The sequence below is a fragment of the Erithacus rubecula genome, assembly GCF_903797595.1.
Source record: "Erithacus rubecula genome assembly, chromosome: 1".
Lineage (NCBI taxonomy): Eukaryota > Metazoa > Chordata > Aves > Passeriformes > Muscicapidae > Erithacus > Erithacus rubecula.
The window spans coordinates 78,407,854-78,426,337 of record NC_136658.1 but is presented as its reverse complement, the minus strand read 5'-3'; the positions used below and the strand labels follow the sequence as shown (position 1 = coordinate 78,426,337).

The 18,484-nt window shown below is 39.0% G+C and overlaps 2 protein-coding genes across 7 annotated transcripts in view; one reads left to right on the top strand and one right to left on the bottom strand.

The window, feature by feature from the left end:
• Window positions 1-4: 4 nt before the first annotated feature.
• On the top strand, window positions 5-1,905 carry MRPL57 (mitochondrial ribosomal protein L57). 3 transcript variants are annotated; one of them, XM_079320054.1, is made up of 2 exons: window positions 5-150; window positions 1,027-1,905. In XM_079320054.1, exon 2 carries the CDS (start codon window positions 1,032-1,034, stop codon window positions 1,341-1,343), a length of 312 nt encoding a protein of 103 aa, XP_079176180.1. In that variant the 5' UTR covers window positions 5-150; window positions 1,027-1,031; the 3' UTR covers window positions 1,344-1,905. The 3 variants fall into 3 exon arrangements, with proteins under 3 accessions (XP_079176180.1, XP_079176179.1, XP_079176181.1); XM_079320053.1 differs by having other exon boundaries at window positions 39-60; XM_079320055.1 differs by having other exon boundaries at window positions 60-81.
• Window positions 1,906-5,822: 3,917 nt separating this feature from the next.
• ZDHHC20 (zDHHC palmitoyltransferase 20) overlaps window positions 5,823-18,484 on the bottom strand; it is a 45,428-nt gene continuing 32,766 nt past the window's right edge. For 3 of the 4 annotated variants that reach the window (XM_079320023.1, XM_079320021.1, XM_079320022.1), the window contains 6 exons: window positions 14,506-14,638; window positions 12,770-12,896; window positions 11,475-11,564; window positions 10,273-10,388; window positions 9,792-9,869; window positions 5,823-7,731 (listed from right to left, as the gene is read on the bottom strand). In XM_079320023.1, the coding sequence (XP_079176149.1) occupies window positions 9,832-9,869; window positions 10,273-10,388; window positions 11,475-11,564; window positions 12,770-12,896; window positions 14,506-14,638 (504 nt within the window). In that variant the 3' untranslated portion in view covers window positions 5,823-7,731; window positions 9,792-9,831. The remainder of the gene's footprint in view (window positions 7,732-9,791; window positions 9,870-10,272; window positions 10,389-11,474; window positions 11,565-12,769; window positions 12,897-14,505; window positions 14,639-18,484) is intronic. The other variant, XM_079320020.1, reaches the window with a different exon arrangement.

The following is an 18,484-nucleotide window of genomic DNA, read 5'->3' as shown; positions in this document are numbered from 1 at the left end:
CCCCGCCCGCCCCGCCGCCATCTTGGCTCCTGCGCGGGTCCGCAGCGCCGGCGCTCCGCGGTGAGTGAGGCCGGGAGGGAAGTGGGCAGCGGGGCCCGCGGATCCCCGCGGCTTCGCTTCTGAATCGGGCAGCTGCACCGTGCGAACGGGGTGGGTTGGCCTCTGTTAGCGGCAGTGCTGGTGTGTGCCGCGGTAGAAGTGCTTGTGGCGTGGTCCCGGCCTCGAGGCTGGCAGAGTTCGTGAGGGGTTTGGCACATGGTGTGGCTCTGGGGGCGGTCGTGTGCAGGGCCACTTGGACTGCATGATCCTTGTGGGTCCTGTCCAACTCGTGTATTCTGTGATTCCCTAAAGCTGATGAAATGTCGTGTAATGCGAAACCTGGGCATGAGCGGGTTTGGGACTAATGAATAGGTTAACGGAGGGCACTTGTGTAAAGTCTAAACGTCACTGGGCCTTTCCTGCCCCTTACACCCAGCGTGTTGGCGCTTTCCGCTTACGCAGTTGGTCTAATTCAGGAGATTGTTTTGATCTATCAACCAGATTTCCTTCGGTCAGGATACAAGACTAGGTAATTACACACTAATAAGCATATGGAGAGCCTGTGGTTCAAAATCTAATGCTGAGGAAATGCCAGATTTGGGTCGAGAAGACAGAGCTGGAAATAACTCTGTTTTGACAACACAGCTATTTGAAGAAGGCATAAGTGAACCCTTCATTCTGGAGTATTTATGACTGGATTTTTCTTAATTTATGGAGAATATGCTTTAATTGCAGTGTAAGGATACCTGAATAGTTTCTTAATCTTCATAGATTTAATTTCCCCTTCTCTGATTCTTAAGTTTGCAGTGTATCTGGCCTTGTTCTGCCTGCTGCGTGTGATGGTTTGTGAGTACCAGGTTCTGAGCTTGAGCCTTCAAACCAGTCAGCTAAAAGGCAGTAGAGTGCAGAGCTTCAGATCTTTCATGTCAAAGTTTCAGTTTTGTACCTAAGGTAATGACTATTTTATATTCCTCTTTATGTTTTAAGGCAAAATGTTTTTAACAACAGTATTACTGCGGAAGAGAATTCCTGGAAAACAATGGATTGGGAAGTACAGGCGACCAAGAGAGGTTACCATTTCAATGAAGCAAGCAATGATCCGAAGGTTGGAAATTGAAGCAGAGAATGAATATTGGCTCAGCCAGCCTTACCTGACACAGGAACAGGAATACAAACACAACGCAGAAGAGAGACGTGCGAAGTGGGAAGCTTTCAAAAGCCTGAAGCAAGCTAAGTTTCCTGAGCACAGATACATCAGCGATCATTTAAACCACTTAAATGTGTCAAAGAAGTGGACATGTTGAACAGTACAGCATATTTCTATTTGGCACATGCCCTGCACTACTCTGGGATCTGCTGTCATCATGGTAATTCACTGTAATTAGGGTGGGTGACAAATGAGACTGTGTGTGGTGTACAAAATACTACATTAAAAGTAGATCTCTGGAACAGTGTATGTTTTCTTATTGCTTTGTTAGAGCTAAGTTCTTTGTGTGGCTCTCTACCATCTGCCCACCCTCTGTTCTTAAGGGCTTAAACAGCAAGTTACCAGGCACAATGGGGGATGATAGATAACCTAGTTTCTAGCTTCAGTGGTTGCCTTCTGAAAGCCTGGAGAACACTCCTGCTGTGTTGAAAGGACTCACCTGCTGGTACTGGCCACATGGCTTGGGCTCTCTCTCCCTTCCTCAGGGATTGTTCTGTGTACACCAGTATTTGGGACACAACTATGACACTTGCCATCAGGCATGCAAGGACCATGGGGAACTAGAACTGCAGAAACTGGGGGAGGACACTGGAATTAATGGAATGTTATAAAACGTTCAATTTTTTAATAAACTTTCTGGACAGAATTGTTGATTTTAACTACCAGTGTCATTGTCATGTCAGTGTCAACTTGGGTCTTGCAGCTCTTACAGAGATTGCTCCTGATCTAAAAGGAACATGGCTGATTCCTGTTTGAGCAGTTGACTTCTAAGTCAGGCTCAGTGTCCTGAAGGAATAAGAGTTCATCACAATTCAGGCTTTTTATTTCCCTCTCAAGACCCAGTGACCTGGAAGATGTGTCAAGAGTGAGTAATCAGGTTTGTTGCAGCTGGAGTGTAAAAACTGGAGCACTGGTGCAGTGTTTCCCATGTAGGCAGTTTTTCTCGCTGATCTAATACACAGATGCTACAGCTGAGCACTTTTCAGATTCTTTCACATACTTTTATTGGTGTTGCATTCACTGATGAATTCAAGTGTCAAGTCCATTCATATCACTTTGGAAAAGAGGCTTAAAATGGTACTTTTTTATTAAACATGGGTTATACTTCAGAGAAGTATGAACAGGTCTGAACACTGATGTACAAAATATTGAATGCACTTTCATTTGGTTATAAATGGCTTAAGAGAACTTTGTGGAAAAGGATACACACAGGGAAATTGCAAATACAATTAAAACATGAAGGAACTTCCAGGCAAAGCAATGTGATTTTGTTTTTAATTAATTTATAAAAGCCCGTTTCAAAAAGTTACTTCAAGTATTAAACTATAAATGGCAACATTTTCTCTGTGCATAGGATGAGTCCTATCTGTAACATACAAAAAAAACACAATAAGTTCATCATTATTACAGGTATCTTTTACATGTCATCCTAAACTTAAATACAGCTCATTACAAGTTTAGGCAGCACAATTAAAAATTGTGGAGTGAAACAGCTGGGACATTGTGATTAGTGCAAATGTTGATGACCCTTGCTGGCAAATACTAAAGGAACTGCAGACATAACCCAGGGATGTTTGATTCATTTAAATTAAAAACAGAACAGACTTAAGCATGCTGCCTCTTTCTGGGATAGCTTCATGATTGTAAATCATCATTCAGGAAGATTTAAGTTTCCCACAATAAAGCTGATAGCAGGATAAGGGACAGGAGAAATCAGAAAGGACCATGCTATGTGTCTTGTTAGGTAAGCAGTATAAACAGAAGAGAACCAACATGTCACCCCCAGTGCTTTGGTGACAATTAAAGTAATGCAAATACTTAATCTCTGATAGATCTGCTTGACTGCTGAGCATGAACTCTCTGTTTCTTAGGAGAGGGGCTAGGAAGAAAGATGGGGAAACCTCCCAAAACCAAAGAAAGTGATCCTGTAAACATCAGACTTCACTACCTAAGGGAAACAAATTCAAGTAATAGCTTCAGAAAACAAATGGCCAAACACCAGTTTTAATCTGCATTAAAACAAACTACAACTCATAGCTTCATGACATTTCATGATAGTTACATAATTAAAAATGTGTATAAAAAGCTCTATATACAAAATAAATTGATAGAAATGAGTGTAACAAATGTGTTCAGTACTAAATCACTTCTTGTGCAGCTGCTCTCTTTGGTGCCATTTAGGGATAGAAGAGCCTCTGAAGTTGCTCACTTTGCTGTTTTTTAGCTACTGCAAAAAGATGTGTTTGTGAGCTAAAAGTAACTGCTGCTTGGAGCCTCTCTAAATGCACACCCAAATCCCCCGGTCATACACAATTTTAGAGGGTGTCCTTGGAGAGCATACACTATGAAGCTCAAAGCTGTCCTGGTTTTGTTGTTATTTAACTTTTAAATAGAATTCTGGTCAGTCAGTGCTCCAGATCCAGGCAGATTTGGTCCATCTGTGTCAGAATCAGTGCATTCATTTACTGCAGTAAATCTGGCAGACATTAACACTGCTGCAAATGTTGCAGTTTCCCTCCTCTTGGGGTTGGGGCTCTGCTTAGCTACAATCGGACCATACTTCAGCTAGATCATTAAGTCTTTGTGTGCATCCTCAGTGGTATTGAAATTTGTCCCAACCCAAAAGATGATTTATAATTAATAAAGAAGAATCACACAAGACCAAAGGAAATAAACAGTACCTGAAAACTGTAAGTATTCAGCACTCTGGAGAACAGGACCAGTTTGTAAGAAGAGCATACCAAAAGTAGCTTGGTACTTGCAAATTCCACATTCAAGAGACAGCTTTAACAAAAAGGTTACTGTGATTTCTACTCAAATCACTAAAAATAGAAGTGCCCAAACTTTCTCTAAAGTAATTCTATGATTATTTAAAATGGAGTTTTTTAATCACATCTGACTTGTACCTCTACAGTCTCAAAATAATACTGTAAGAAGTCAATTAATGACAGAAACCCACTCCTCTTCCTGCCCTCCTCCCATAATACGCCTTTGGTAGGCACAGCAATGACATATGTATTGTACACTGTGTGACTAAATAACAGTAAAAAAAAAGCCCCCAGTATTGTGTAGTTTAAGTAATTTCTATTTATGGATTTTTCTCCCTCATATTCACACGGACTGGTTTCTTTCAAGACATTTCAGAAAAATGGAGGATAAATTGCACTGAAACCCTCCATCAGGCTTCTGTCCTCAAACTGTGAATTTAAAGCCATTTTTTTTTATTTTTTGAAATGATGTAGATTTTTTTAAAAGAGAAAAGCAGCAAGAAAAATGAAAGCATTTTCTAATTGCAGCCAATGCCAACTATCCTACAATAACTACTACATAGGGCTTATAGTAGTCATTACTTCAATGGATCTAAAAGCTTAAGGGCTGCAATTTTTAATGACAACCTAGGTATTTTCAAGACTCCCCGACACAGAGTAGGTTAAAGCACAAGGCCAGCATGTACAACGTGGCCTAACACCCCAAACAGTTGTTTTCTCAGGATCTATCCCCCTTCTGATCTCCTGACCATGGGCCAAAAGTGCCCCCTTCCTGCAGCCCCTGCCTCTGCTGGCAGGAACATGACAGCCAGAGAGCCATCCTGCTCCCTCATGGACTTTCTGGCACAGCACAGGAGCACTAGGAGCACTCAGGACAGAACCCAAAGACACAGCATGTCATTCTGCTGCCTTAGCCATGATATCTCTCCCAAAGCCCAGGCCTGCCTAGGTTAGGAAAACCTAACCCCCCACCCCACTCGCTGGTATGCACTTAGGAGTTCAGCAGTACAGTTCCCTTGGAGAACTTAATTCCTTTAAATCAGCCTGGGTTTTCTCTTAGTCCCCAGGGAAAAAAATAAAAGGGGTTGGGGGTGGTGAATGTGGGAGAATCATATTTGAATCATTTTACTATGTTTTACTATGTTGTAAAAGTAACTTTCATAATACTTGCTTTTACACCAACAGTAACTCTGGCCTAGGAATTATCCTAAATCCACTGCTAACTCTGGCCCCTCAGGATTATCCTAAAACCACTGCTCTCCTTACCTCAACTATGAAGAAAAATCGATGACAAAATATTCCTGTGATCTGCATAAACATGTCAGAAATATCAGTTCTTCATGAAAAGCTACAAAAATGTCCATCAGATATACAAAGGAGTGGTTTCAGAAGAGAAGCACTCTCTAGAAAATGCACATGGAGATAGCCCAGACTGCTTACTTGCAGTTTTTCCTGTAGACTCACTATCCTGACTAAAGAAATCAAACAAGTTCCCCTGATGTTGGCCTACAGGATACATACATTCATGGGGGGGGCCTATATGAAGCATTTTGGAGAGCGAGTGGGGGGGGGAGCAAAGACCATATTGCTGAGTCAGTGATACTTGGGACTCTGACATACATTTTGCTTATAGTTCTGCTAGATGATGTCTGTGCATGGATGAGTTATTTCAGTTATAATACACGGATGCAGAAAAGCCAGATGATATCCCAGGTCCTCCATGACAGTTCCACCAGTGTTTGGGGCTGCAAATTTTGGTATTCAGAACAAGCCATTTGAACTTACAGTCCCCTCCTTCTCTGTTACCCTCCCCAAGAAATTTTGCTGGTGCAATACTGCTGAGAGCTTATGTTAAGATGGGCACTTCTCACTTAACATTTGAGAAGAAAAAGCTAAACCTTTCAGATCAATGTGTAGCAAATGTTTTTCTATGTTTTGGAATTAGCAAATGCAAAATTTCTTGTACAAAGTTTGAAGAAACATTCTGCAACTTTTATAAAACATGCAAGTTTGGACCATTGCTTCTGTCTCAAGAACATCCAACAGTGAAATCATGTTCATAGCTTCTCAAAGAGTTCTTGTTCCAGAAGATTAATATTTAAGAAAAATTTATTATATCCAAAGACAAAAAATACTTATTTTAAACCTTACAGAATACTTGATACCTTAGTAGTTTCTTCATAAATGTATTTAACTCAAGTAGCAATCAGTCTGGGAGACAAACCAAATAGGTTCTTTTGGACTTGATCATCAATTTGACTACTACCTCCAGTCTGTATCAAAAGGGCTCACATCTGTTTGCAATCAGCATCAGCTGAACATCAGAAAACTTACTGACAGAAAAACAGTATTTGTCACTTTTTCCAGGTGCAAAATTACAATACCACCCAAAGATGAGTTAGCAGTCTTCTCTGTAGAGGAGTGAGGAAAAAAAAAGCAAACCATGTTGTTTGCTGTAGATCTTGAGCTAAGGATGGGATGGACTTGATTCCTCACACAGGAAACACATTTTGCCTTTTTTGAACAGGTACATTGCTGCACAAAGCCATTGGTCTTTAGCAATTTCAGCATCACTTAAAATAGACTTGAAAGTGGGAGATAAATTTTTCAGTGTGCTAACACACATCTATGATCCAACACTAATCTTCTTTTAAGTACCTGATATTTGTATTAGAACCAATAAAACATTACTAAAAAGATAAAACAAAAAGTATAAACCAGTATTTATAAACCATCAAGAGTCCCATGGAAAAAGCAGTACTCTGCTGGTTCTGTTTTCTAGCAACACACAATTGCAAAATGATTTTTCTCAGGGGTACTTTACCATTTTGTTGCTGTCTCACACAGAACTCAGCAAACAGTAACAGAAGATATAAGAACTGTTAATTCCTTTTCGGACTGTCTTTTCCTTGTATGCTGACTGACATTTGTTGGAAGATAATAATCTATGTTTTTTTCAACTAAAACCCAAGTTTTCCTCTTTCAGCTCTGTCCTTGGTGTGGTTAAATAAATCAAGTTAAAATGATGACGAAGCTCAATCCTATAGCAAAAAAAGCAACACCCAAGTTAAAGGCTCTTATGTTGTTGGCATTGCCTTGCTCCAAAGCACAGCTAGTAGAAGGAACCCTCAGTCCCAAAAGACTTGGAGAGCTGTGATCATGGGGTAGACTGGTTAATAGGAAGAGAGGAGAAGACATCATCCAGTCCCTTCCCCATCACCTGGCATCTGAACTATGTATACTCCCACTTCAGACTTGCTGACCATGCTCTTGGCTGACTTTTTTTTTTCTTCTTCCTTTTCCTTTTTTTCTTTCCTTCTGCACTCTGGAGACCTGCTATGGAAGTGACTTTTGCAGTGCCTAAGGTATGAAGTTTGCCCATGAGGAGGTAGGAGTCTCTGCAATCTACCCCCACCACTGCAGCATAAAAGAAATGCATAGTTCCCACTCTGGACCTTGTGCATCCAAGCAGGGCACTTCTGGATCTGGCCCTTTGGTAACAGTATATAATTCAGTGTTGCATAAATGCACATTAAGAATCTTAAGGCATCTGTCTTAACTTCCCTGCTCTGCAATAGTGCTTACAAGAATCCATTGTACTGTGCAGAAACTTGAATTTCTTGTCTCTTCCTAAAATGTTCATGTTCCATTTTTATCTGCTCAACTTCTTCCAAACAAAATTAGGTAATATTCAAGCTCAAAATGTGTTGCAGAAACCTAGTGAAACAAAAAAACATAATTAATGGAATTATCCAATTAGCTTTGAAAAAACACATCATAGTGCATTACACAAATGCACCTGGGTAATATAATTTACAGACTTCTGATTAAGGTAAGTAGTTAAGGCAACTTCAACTCAGAAATAGCCTTCTGGGAGGTGTAGGTTTTTGTTTCATACTTCTTATGTTTTAGAAGCTTATCAGTGCTAAGAACATCAATCCACCACCACTGATCTGCATCTAAAGTATTCTGGTTCCCTGACTGGCAATTCAATTTTTGAATTAAATTGATAGATATGAGGACACAAATGTTATTTGCCTAGGTAAGGCTGGGGAACTGGCTGCCTTCTCCAAGCCAACCTCTACACATTAGAATAAGCCATGACTTTGCTTCTGCTGTGTGTTACAGCCCCAAAATTTAAAAATACAACTATTGGCTTGTTACAGGGTATTATGGAAATGTATTGAACAGATGCTGGATCTCACAGCTAATGTATAGTTGCTTAGAAATGCAGGACTGGAATTAGCCATCTCTGCCTAAACTGTAATCAAATCAAAGTGAACTCAGAACCAACACTGTATTACTGAGTTAATTTAAGGCAACACATACCCAAATGCTTTTGCATTGGGTGCAATTATGTACTTTTATTTATAACACTTTTAAAACATAGTTTAGGGGAGTGTAACACAAAGTACAAATTCTTCCTTTATTAAATCTGGCCTCACTTTAGGAAAAGAGGGAGGATAGAGAAGAAATTAATCTGAAACTATTACCAATTAATTGTTTAGCTTAAGACAGTCATCTATGCTCCCTCTCTAGGTCAGTGGAAAGAGAGATTAAGATCTTTCTATAATACCCTATCAAAGGCTGCTGGGATGAGCTGCTCTCAGAAACTTCCATTCCGCTCCATGAAGAACAGAAAAGCCTTCGTAACCTATTTAGATGAGATTAGGTTTTACATAGCTGGAGGCTGAAAGGAACCCCTTGCTTGGGATATTCTTTTGCACATTTATATAGCATTAAGAAAGGTTGGAAAGGGGAAATTTACCATTGGTGAGTTCTCATGGTCGAGTAGGTTTTTCAGAATTTGTAACTAACTAGTCTAATCTTGATTTTGTATGAGTTTACACTGAGCAGTCTGAACAACATCAGCCCAAGCATCACACCATCACCCACAAGGACCTTTTAGAAAGATTTTTTTCCTTGAAAACAAACCCAAAACTGTAATTCTAGGTCAGAAGACTTTAAAAAAAATGTAATCCTAAAATTACTGAGCTTAGTAAATTCAAATGTAATGCTTTATTTCTGATAAAAATGTGAATTACTAGCAAAAATATCCCCCCCACCAAAAAACCCACAACAACAACAAAAAAAGAGGAAGGGGATAATGAGTCAGCTCTAGCTTCTACAGCTGTTAGTTGCCTGAATAGGATTTGTTTCTTTTACAGACAGAAAATCTTAATGGGAGCTTATAAGATCACTATAGCAAAAAGTCAACATAAAAGAAGTCTAATTTAGTCATTGGAAATACACCAAGAGAAGTTTCATATATGTACCAGCACTCATTGCAAAAAACATTCACTGTCAAATCCAAATACAACAGAGCAGTTTGTATGCAGAGACCTTTATTCACTTACTGACTTCCCTTCCTTGTGCACATGCAGCTTCCTAAAGAGCAGAACATGGCTCACCAACATATGATTAAGAAAAAGACACTTAAGGAGCTCTTCCTCAAGACAGCTTTTTATCTCAGAATTGTATTGAGCATCAGATTCTTTTCCCTGGCCAGGTAACAAATCCAGCACTACCCACTTCACTCTAAATTACAGAATTAATCTGACTCATCCCAGGCCTAGCCAGCCCATGTTTCCTGCACTACAGCATAACTCCCATTCTTGTCTTCTCAACAGCCATTCTGAATTTTGTTTAAACTTTGCTATTACTCATCCAACATCAGAGGACTCCTCTGCATTCCATGACTAGTTGAGTTTTGACTTAAAGATGCCTGCTTTTATTCATACATGTACAGAAACAGCAATCAATTATGTTAGTCTTACCTGTTCCTCATTGAGATGGTTGGTTAGTAATTAGCTGAGATCAGCTTTCCAATGAAACTATAATATGCTTTTTTGCACCTAGAATGTGAGAGAATCTCAATTATGTGTTTCTGCAGATTTGCATAACAAATAGCAAAGATATCAAACCAGAAAGCACCTTGATCGTGTTGTGCCTGATTTACAAAAATATTGTCCTCCCCCTAATCAAACAGAAAAGATCCCGAATCTCAGAACTGAAGAGCAAAAGTCAGAATTATCTATAACTAATTCTGGAGCAGAGCATGGGATACAAGTTTCTTTAGTTCTAAACAAGATACTTTAGTTCTAAACATGCTGACTAGATTCCATGAAACACGTTTTCTTCTACACCATTCCAGCAAATTTCCAAGGCCTTTCTTGGCCTTAAAAAAGAAAAAAAAAAGGGAAAAAAAAAAAAAAAAAAAAAAAAAAAAAGAAACCTCACAACAAACAAAACCACTACCTGATTTCACATTTTCCTCTTCAGGGCCAGTTTCCACCCACTGGCAATCACTGGATAGCAACCGATTTTGTGATTCACTGAGTGGTCGAGTAGGAAAGGACTGATTGGCTACAGAGCTGAAAAGTAAGCAAAGTCAACAGGAATTCTGTAATACCACTAGCTGTTTCAGGCATTTTTAGAATAGTGAAGTTACTTAAAAGCAAAGCAAATCCCTATAGTGCCAACTGGAAATGGCTGCCTGCCCCCAACCCTAATTCCTCTACAGACTTGTTCCAGTCATCAGCCTAAAACAAACTCCTACCTGACACAGGCCACTCACTTCTAATGGAAAAAACCCACAGATTGATACACAAGAAATGGCACCCTGACAGTAACACTGCCACACAGCTAAAAAGGAAACCTACAGTTCCATCTGGAAGAGCAATAAAATGCCATCTTATCCCATGCAAATCCCAGGGCCTTCTGAACAATCTTCTGAATATAAAAGGATACTTTCTTGTTTGCACAAGGGTCCTGTTCTTGTGTAAATTCCACAGGTTATGTTGCACTGGATATTGCCTTTGATTCCTCTAATGTCTAGTAACTCAGGTGAGTGCTGTTGGCAACAACCTTCAGCTTACAAATTCACCAAACTATGCAGAAGACTTCCAAAGTGGCAAATGCATGCACCCCCAGAAACTGCACACAGAGACTCTTGTCTCTTTGAAAATACATTGAGGATACAAACCATGCAAATTTGGGAGGGATAAAAATGAGCTAAAAATCCCAGCATGAGAGATCTACTTCTCTTGCAAACTGTCTCAGCATTATTTGTTTAAGCATGCTCAAGGAGATGAAATACAAATAATACCTTGCCTTTCAGAAGAAAACCAAACCCAAAACAAACGAACAAACAAACAAATGAACAAACAAACATTTTTTTTCCAGTGGAGAATTAGTCATTCTTCCCTAGGACTTTTTTTGATTGTTGTTAAGAGCCAGTAAACTCTCTTAATTTCTGTATTACTGCTTCCTTAGAGCCTTACCCTCTGCTACAACAAAATCAAGACACTGTCAAGTTTTTAGCCTTAATCCAGTCTGTCCTTCACTGAAGACTTACAAACTTACTCTGAAGATGACAAGCATAAAGAATTCAAAAACTAATTTTTTCTCTAGATAAGTACTAAACAGTACAAAATCAGTATTTTAAGTGCTATAGTTACCTTTTGGCAGGTTCATTTTGGCTTGAGACTGCAAGTTGCTCTGGATCCATAATCACCAAACGAGTTGGGAAATTACATCCATCACCCAAACTAAAAGAGAAACAAAGACTCAAATCACTGCTGGTAGTTGACTTAAATGAACTGAACAAGAAGCTATGCAAAAGACAAAGGCTGCAGGCTCAAATCAACTACACCCGAGTGCAGTGTTGAACTCCAGATTTTAGCAAGGCAATTCTACCACTAAATCAGAAGATCAATTAATTAAATCTTGGAGCTCAATTGCTTCCCACCCCATCACTGAGTATGGATGGCTGTGCACAGCACAAGACTTCAGAAACACAGATGTATTTCTGCAGATTGTAGCCCTAATCTTCCCCCAAATCAGCATGCACACATGGTAAGACTCTCTGGTATTTACAACCCCAGAATCTGTATCATAAATAACATTTTGGTGACCATGCTTTTCCCTTCACCCATAATTTTAAAATTAGCTAAGCCTTCTTTTAAAGTTTATCAGGATAAAATATGGTAGCAAAACAGATCAAGCCATCTACAGTGGAGCTTCTGTCTTTAGTCACATAGTAGTTGAGCATACAGCTGAGTCAACTTAAGCTGCTGTGCTGTTCGGATACCAGACCGCAGCTTCACAAACAGGTTCAGCAACATTTTTACCTGATACACAGCCCCCCAAGGGCAGTGTTGAAACACAGTTCCTACTTCATTCTGCTGAAATCTGGTACTGGTGGGAGTGGGCAGCACTTCAGTCTTGCTTCACCAAGCAAGCCAGCCTAATGCTGGCTCAGCTGACATTTTAAATCCAGCATTTTTCATCATATCAGATTTTTTTCCCCCCTCTGTTTCTTATTTACATGCACTTTCTTAGTCAGCTTTCGATTCCTAAAGTGCCATCTACAGCAAAAGGAAAGCTGTCAAGTTTTTCCAGGGGCAAGAGAGGGTGTTTTTAAACTGATGTCATTGTGATGCAGCTGTTTGATCTCCTCTGAGTTGCTGATTCCTGCTCTATAATCACTCAGACTACTACTAAAAGGTGTACAATTTTTGCAATATGCTTCTCAAAGCTTTCAAAACTGTCTTGTCCACAAGCTCCCTGTCTTTGAATGAAAACTCTGTGTGGAGTTTGATCATTTTCTCTTGCACATTTTCCCTGCACCAATATTTATTGTACCAGATATACAAGTTGGCTTTTCAGCTGTGCTTTATTTTTTAGTAGAAAGGGAAGCAAGGTGGAAGTCATGGAATCAATTCCCTAATTCATTACTGTTCAGACTGAATACCTGGTAAAGATAGGGAGTAACCAATACTTCTTTTCATCGCCAAAAACCTCCCTTAGATTTTTGCTGCATCCAAGAGAAAAGCCATTTTTATCAGGACCATTTCGAAATGTGGGTGCACGGAATGTTTCTGTAAAATAAAAACATGCAATTCCTTAAACCAGTAAGGAGTCAGGGAACATGAAGAAACAACTCAAACTTCTCTGCTGTGCAAACAGTTTTGGGCAAGGTGAGGCAATATTGTATATTTGGTGGGGGGGGGGTGGGTTGGGGAGAAGAAAAACTAATCTCAAGTAATCAGAGAAAAAAAATCACAGGGTTAGTGAAAAATAAGAAAATCAGGTAAGCAAAACAGTTACCTTGTCAACTTTCTCTCTTTATATTTAAACAAAACAAAGCTAAGTACCATCAAAGCTGAAACAAAGCTAAGGACCATCAGCATGCTAAAGAGAACCACATACATCCCTTATTCCCTGCGAACTTGCTCTCTCTTCAGCCCTCTCTGAGCAGAAGACTTTCCTTTTAGGAGTAATTTGCCATAAGCACTGCTGGACCTAAGCCCATACAAAAGAGGTTTTTCCACATCTGCCAAGTTAGGAAGCTGAATTAAGAGCATCCAGTGCTATCAGAGGAAAATAAAATCTAATACATGAGAAACAGATACACCATGAACTATAGCAAAACACCACCATTTTTCTACTCAGTCAAGTCACACCCCCAGCCAAGAACTGAGAAGATTCATTGCTCTCCCTCCATACCAATAGCTTGTCATTTTATGATCATGATCCAGAAAGCAGATAAAGTACTGTGTTGCCAATTTTGACCACTGACTTTTAGGTAAGGAATATGGTGAAGTTTTCTTCAAAGTTAGAAAGAAACTGTGAATATTCCTTACCTGTAGATATGTCAAAAGAAAACCAATTCAAATAACTCCTATCAATCAATCAAAAAAAATCTAGCAAAAACTTTCTAGCTGAAAATTATTTTACTTTTAATCAACCCATTTATTTTTGAGGTTAGAAATTTAAATTCCAATGAAAGATATAAGATTTTGACTTACTCAGTTGTAGAAATAGTCATCAGTCCCTGCCCTCCCAGATACTGCAAGAAACCCTCTCAAGTGTTTCCTAGCAAGAACTTAAAATATTTTAATTAAATGCATATAGCTTGGTTATGCTGATCAATGCCATCTAAAATGTTCAGGCATAAAATTGTGGAAAACTCTTATTATCTAGGAAATGTGCATCAGTGTTTTCATTTTTATCACACTTTTATAAGCCACTTCCTAATAATAAGGCCAGTTTTCTTTCACAGAATTTAAGAATACTTATTTGTATCTAGTTCAAATTGTAGTACAGGGTCATGTACAGAGCCTCCAATGTGGTAGGGGCTACCCAGCTACTGAAAGTAGAACGACAGAGTAGCAGTAGCAATTGGGTTACATACTTCACACTTTAAAACCACAACAAAAATGCATGGTGCCTTAGAAGTCACAAAAATACAAACAAAAGAAATGAACAGTCATTCTGAATCTGAATGCTTGGCTCCAGCAAAGGATGCCTGCATAAACTTCATCTTCACATTTGTTTCACTCTTAATTACTTCCACCAAATATGCTTTCTATTGCACAGTATTGAAAAAATCCACTTATATGTGATGACATATCATATAGGCATCAAATTCTAACTGAATTGTTGTTTTTCTGGACAAGGAAAAGCTCCACATCCCAATGAACTGACCTATAGTTGATCTGTTTTTGCCAACTAGCCAGCAGTGGTAGCTGAAGAGTGACAGTATGCTGATGAAGAACATGGCTGCCACAAAGAAAAGGAATAGTACGTGGAACTTTGCATGGGTATCAGGCAATTCATTCTGGGGAGAAAGAGAAAAAGAGATTAATATGTTAACACTTCCTAGCAACTAAGGCGGTATTGTTGCTGAACATTTCCTGCCACACCCAGACTGCTACAGGTCTTTCACCTCAGTTTTCAGCAAGAAAGAAAAGCAGCGACCCAGCTTTCCTTTCGTGTCATGTTAAACTGGAAAACAATCGCATTCGAATCTCATAGGTGCCCCTTTCCCCATGTTCAGTACTGTGAGTGCACATGCTCATCCGTGGTTTTCAAATGCACAATAGGGGGCAAGGCAAAACATTTTCTATACCAGAAAATGTTCACCGTGCAGCCACAGCCAGAGACATAGGTAAAATATGTCCAAAGTCACTTCTTCTGAAGGGGAAAAAAAAAAGTGCAATTCCTGCCACAAGGTAGTAATACTGAACCTAATTCTCAACTGCTATATTGAATGTAAAAGGGAAATAGCTGTCATGAATAAGTCCTAAACAAGACATGGGATAGGGTTTTCAATTTTTGATGACCTCTCGTGTTTAATAAACCAGCATGTACCTAGCAAAACAAATTTGTCGTGTCTGATCAGGTAGAAGTCAATCACCAGAAATCTATGTGATAAAAAACAATTTCAGTATAATCACCATAAAGAAACCAACTCTCACCCACATCAGGTCGTCTATTTCACCCCAAACTACTTTCAGACTTCCACTTTCAAAAGGCCAATGGGATTTGTTAGAATACTATTCCAGCTCTGTGTTCTCAAAATCACAGCACTTTCAAGCAGTTGACCTTTAACAACATTATGAAAGCGAAGAGGCTATTTTTACTCAGCTATTTACTTAGCATTACTGCCATTATTTTTTCCATTAGCGCATTCAGTACACCCATTTATCTATGGCTGCCTTTCTTTCTTAAGCTAAAACACATTTCAATTAAGATCAAGTGCACATTTCCCTCTACATGGCTTATATTTATATAGGCAACAGATTACTAGTCTCCTTCTTTCTGTGATGATGTAAATACCTGCCATGAACTACTGGACTAGAAAAATTGTAGTAGGAACAATATTTCAATAATGACAGCAATATTAGATTTTACCTTTGGACAATTCTCTGCAGCTTTCCTGCGGCAAAGCTTTGCGCAAAGAAAGACAATTTATTAAACACTAGTATTATGTTAAGACAGAGTGTTTGAAAACAGCACAGGCTTTGTTAAGAACAAAATGGTCGATGTGTAAATATGCTCTAGGATGTGCCAGTTTCCACAGCACATCAGCATCTTTAGCCCCTGTTCTCCAAGAAAATGGAGAAGTACACAAGAATCCACTACTAACTTCCAAGGCATGAAATTTTCTATTAAAGCACAGAAGTATTGGAATTCAGATTGTGACTGGATCACTTTCAAGTGGTTTCTCAGCTTGGACAGCATGACTATACCAATTTCCTTCTTTGCCAGTTGTTTACATCGCAAGTAAGGTTTGTGTGATTATTCTGTATGATGAAACCATTCATCATACAGAAAAAAAGCTCAGAATACTCCTGAGGTATAAAGTAATGGTTTGTTAATTACAAAATCTTTCTTACTTTAGAACATATCCATTTACCATTGGATGTAGTTTCAGCCAAAACAATAAAAAAATAAATTGCCATTCTTTGCACAGTTTTCTTAATTTAAAAAAGATCAGATAACAAATCAATACAATTTTTCTTCTTCCTAATTTCTTTCAATATTGAGCAGTTTGTAGGATGTATCTTTAGTATAACACCTGAAATTGAACCAGTGCTTGAGAAAATAAAGGAGGAAACAGGAAAGCTGGATCCAAATTAGCTTTTAAATTCCAAAGTTTATACCTAAAGAGTGGTATCTTGGCTAAGATGCTTGCACTTAGCTAATCTGTTGTAGGCAAGATGTGTGGCTTTTAAATTACATTAATATGTGCAAAAAGCTTAGGGAGAGCCCAAGCATCTACATTAGAGTCAGGCAGATATATACAGCATTTTCAAAAGTGGTGGCTCTTAGGAGGATCAGATAATCCTACAGTAAGCACATGACAAGCAGAGCCCAGCTCTCTGGACTGTTATTTAAGTTCAGCTTCCTTTTTACTGGCTGTTTTATTACTTATTTACTGACAATTCATGCAACAGTCTCTCTTCTACCTGCAGCAGGGATATGCTGTGTTTTGTGATCCACTGAAATCCAGACTAGCAAAATACTCCAGTTACTGTGTATTCCTAAGCTTTATGTTGAAGCAATAGTAACTCTTTCTACCTCAGAGCACAATGCAGTGTTCCCCAACTGTCCAAATGATTTTTGTAACTTGAATTCCTATGACTCTTTTGAAATTACATATTTAAACAAAACAATTATCTATAAGGAATTCTCAGTTTATTTTGATGCTAAAAAAGCAGCAGCAGCTTAGTCTTTGTGTGTTCTGTGGGTTGTCAGAAAATCTAAGTTTATTCACATGCATTTTCCTAAACTAGCAGCTCTGTAACCTGGAGGATTTTTTGAATTATGCATAATTAATCTGCATGATCCCCAGGAAGCATTTACCCCTTCTGACTACCCAGATTCAGCTACTGGTTGTAACTTCTTGAATCACAGTTGTAGAACTGAAGCATCTTGCAAAAAAGACCAACTCTTTACTGGAGAGAAGCATCCAGTCGTTGAGTGAGCATAACAAGCTTATTCACAGTGGTGTTCTAGCAGCAGTCCACATACCCCCCGCATGTGAAACGAGAGTGAAACTTCAGATATTGGTTATTTAAGATCATTATGCTCAGCAGCAGCACAGAAGCAGAGACTTGCAGGTGAGAGAGCTGCAGAGTTTACAAAAGGAAGCAATTTGCACAACACAATCTGGACTACTTAGCACACAATAGGCTGAAGCCAGTCACTATTCAAGAGTCCCCTAGAAACCCCTTCACAAACAGAGTAATTTGATTGGTCTCAGGTCATAAAACCCCTCAAACAAAAAAGTGCTGTCTCAGCTTGATTTGTTCCTCATTTTTCAGTAGACAGGTTTAACATAATCTTTGAAAAAAGCTCAGATCTGGTCTACATCCTTAGTATGGGCAAGAGGAATGAGTTCTAACTAATGATGCAGAACCACTCCATTTTTTTTTACTCCCCTCTTATTAACACAACCAAAGTTTTGCAGCAGCACATGCTATCCACCCAGGACATGGATCACATCCTTTATTTAGCTATCTTTTATTTAGCTCAGGATTGAAAATTTATTTGGAGGACATTGAAAGACACGGAAAATGATTGGAAAACATGGTTTCAAGGAGGCGGCAGTGCAGCAAGAATAAGACTAGACACAAATATAAGCTGGGAAGCACCACCATGCACTGTGTAAACAAGGCATCAAGCACTGGGCGTCCAGCCAGTGCTAGTGTTTGTGTCAAATAGATTTGGTTAAACTGACATTTTATCTTTAACAATCTCTGAGGCAGAAATAAAAATGTCATGAGTATAGAAAAAGCAGTTATGGGTATACATAAATAAATCAATCAATCAATCACATTCCCCTGATCTACAAAACAGATTTTAACATCAGCATCGGGGTGCAAGCCTGTGGTAAACATTTCCAACCAGTGTAGTTGTTCCACTATTGTATGCACAGAATCTATTCCTTTCTCCAACACTTCTGCATAGAGCATGAAATGTGCTGCACGTGCAAGTGAGAAACACAAAGGCTTTCTTCAACAGAAGAATTTGGTAGGTGTGTATGTCTCACAATGCTTCCAAGTATCTGCATAGGAGCATTATGTTTCTATGCAAGTATTATCAACAGTGCAAAACAATGAATTGCTACATTTGTGTAATTAGCACATACACCTCCACAACCTCATTCATTACAAGT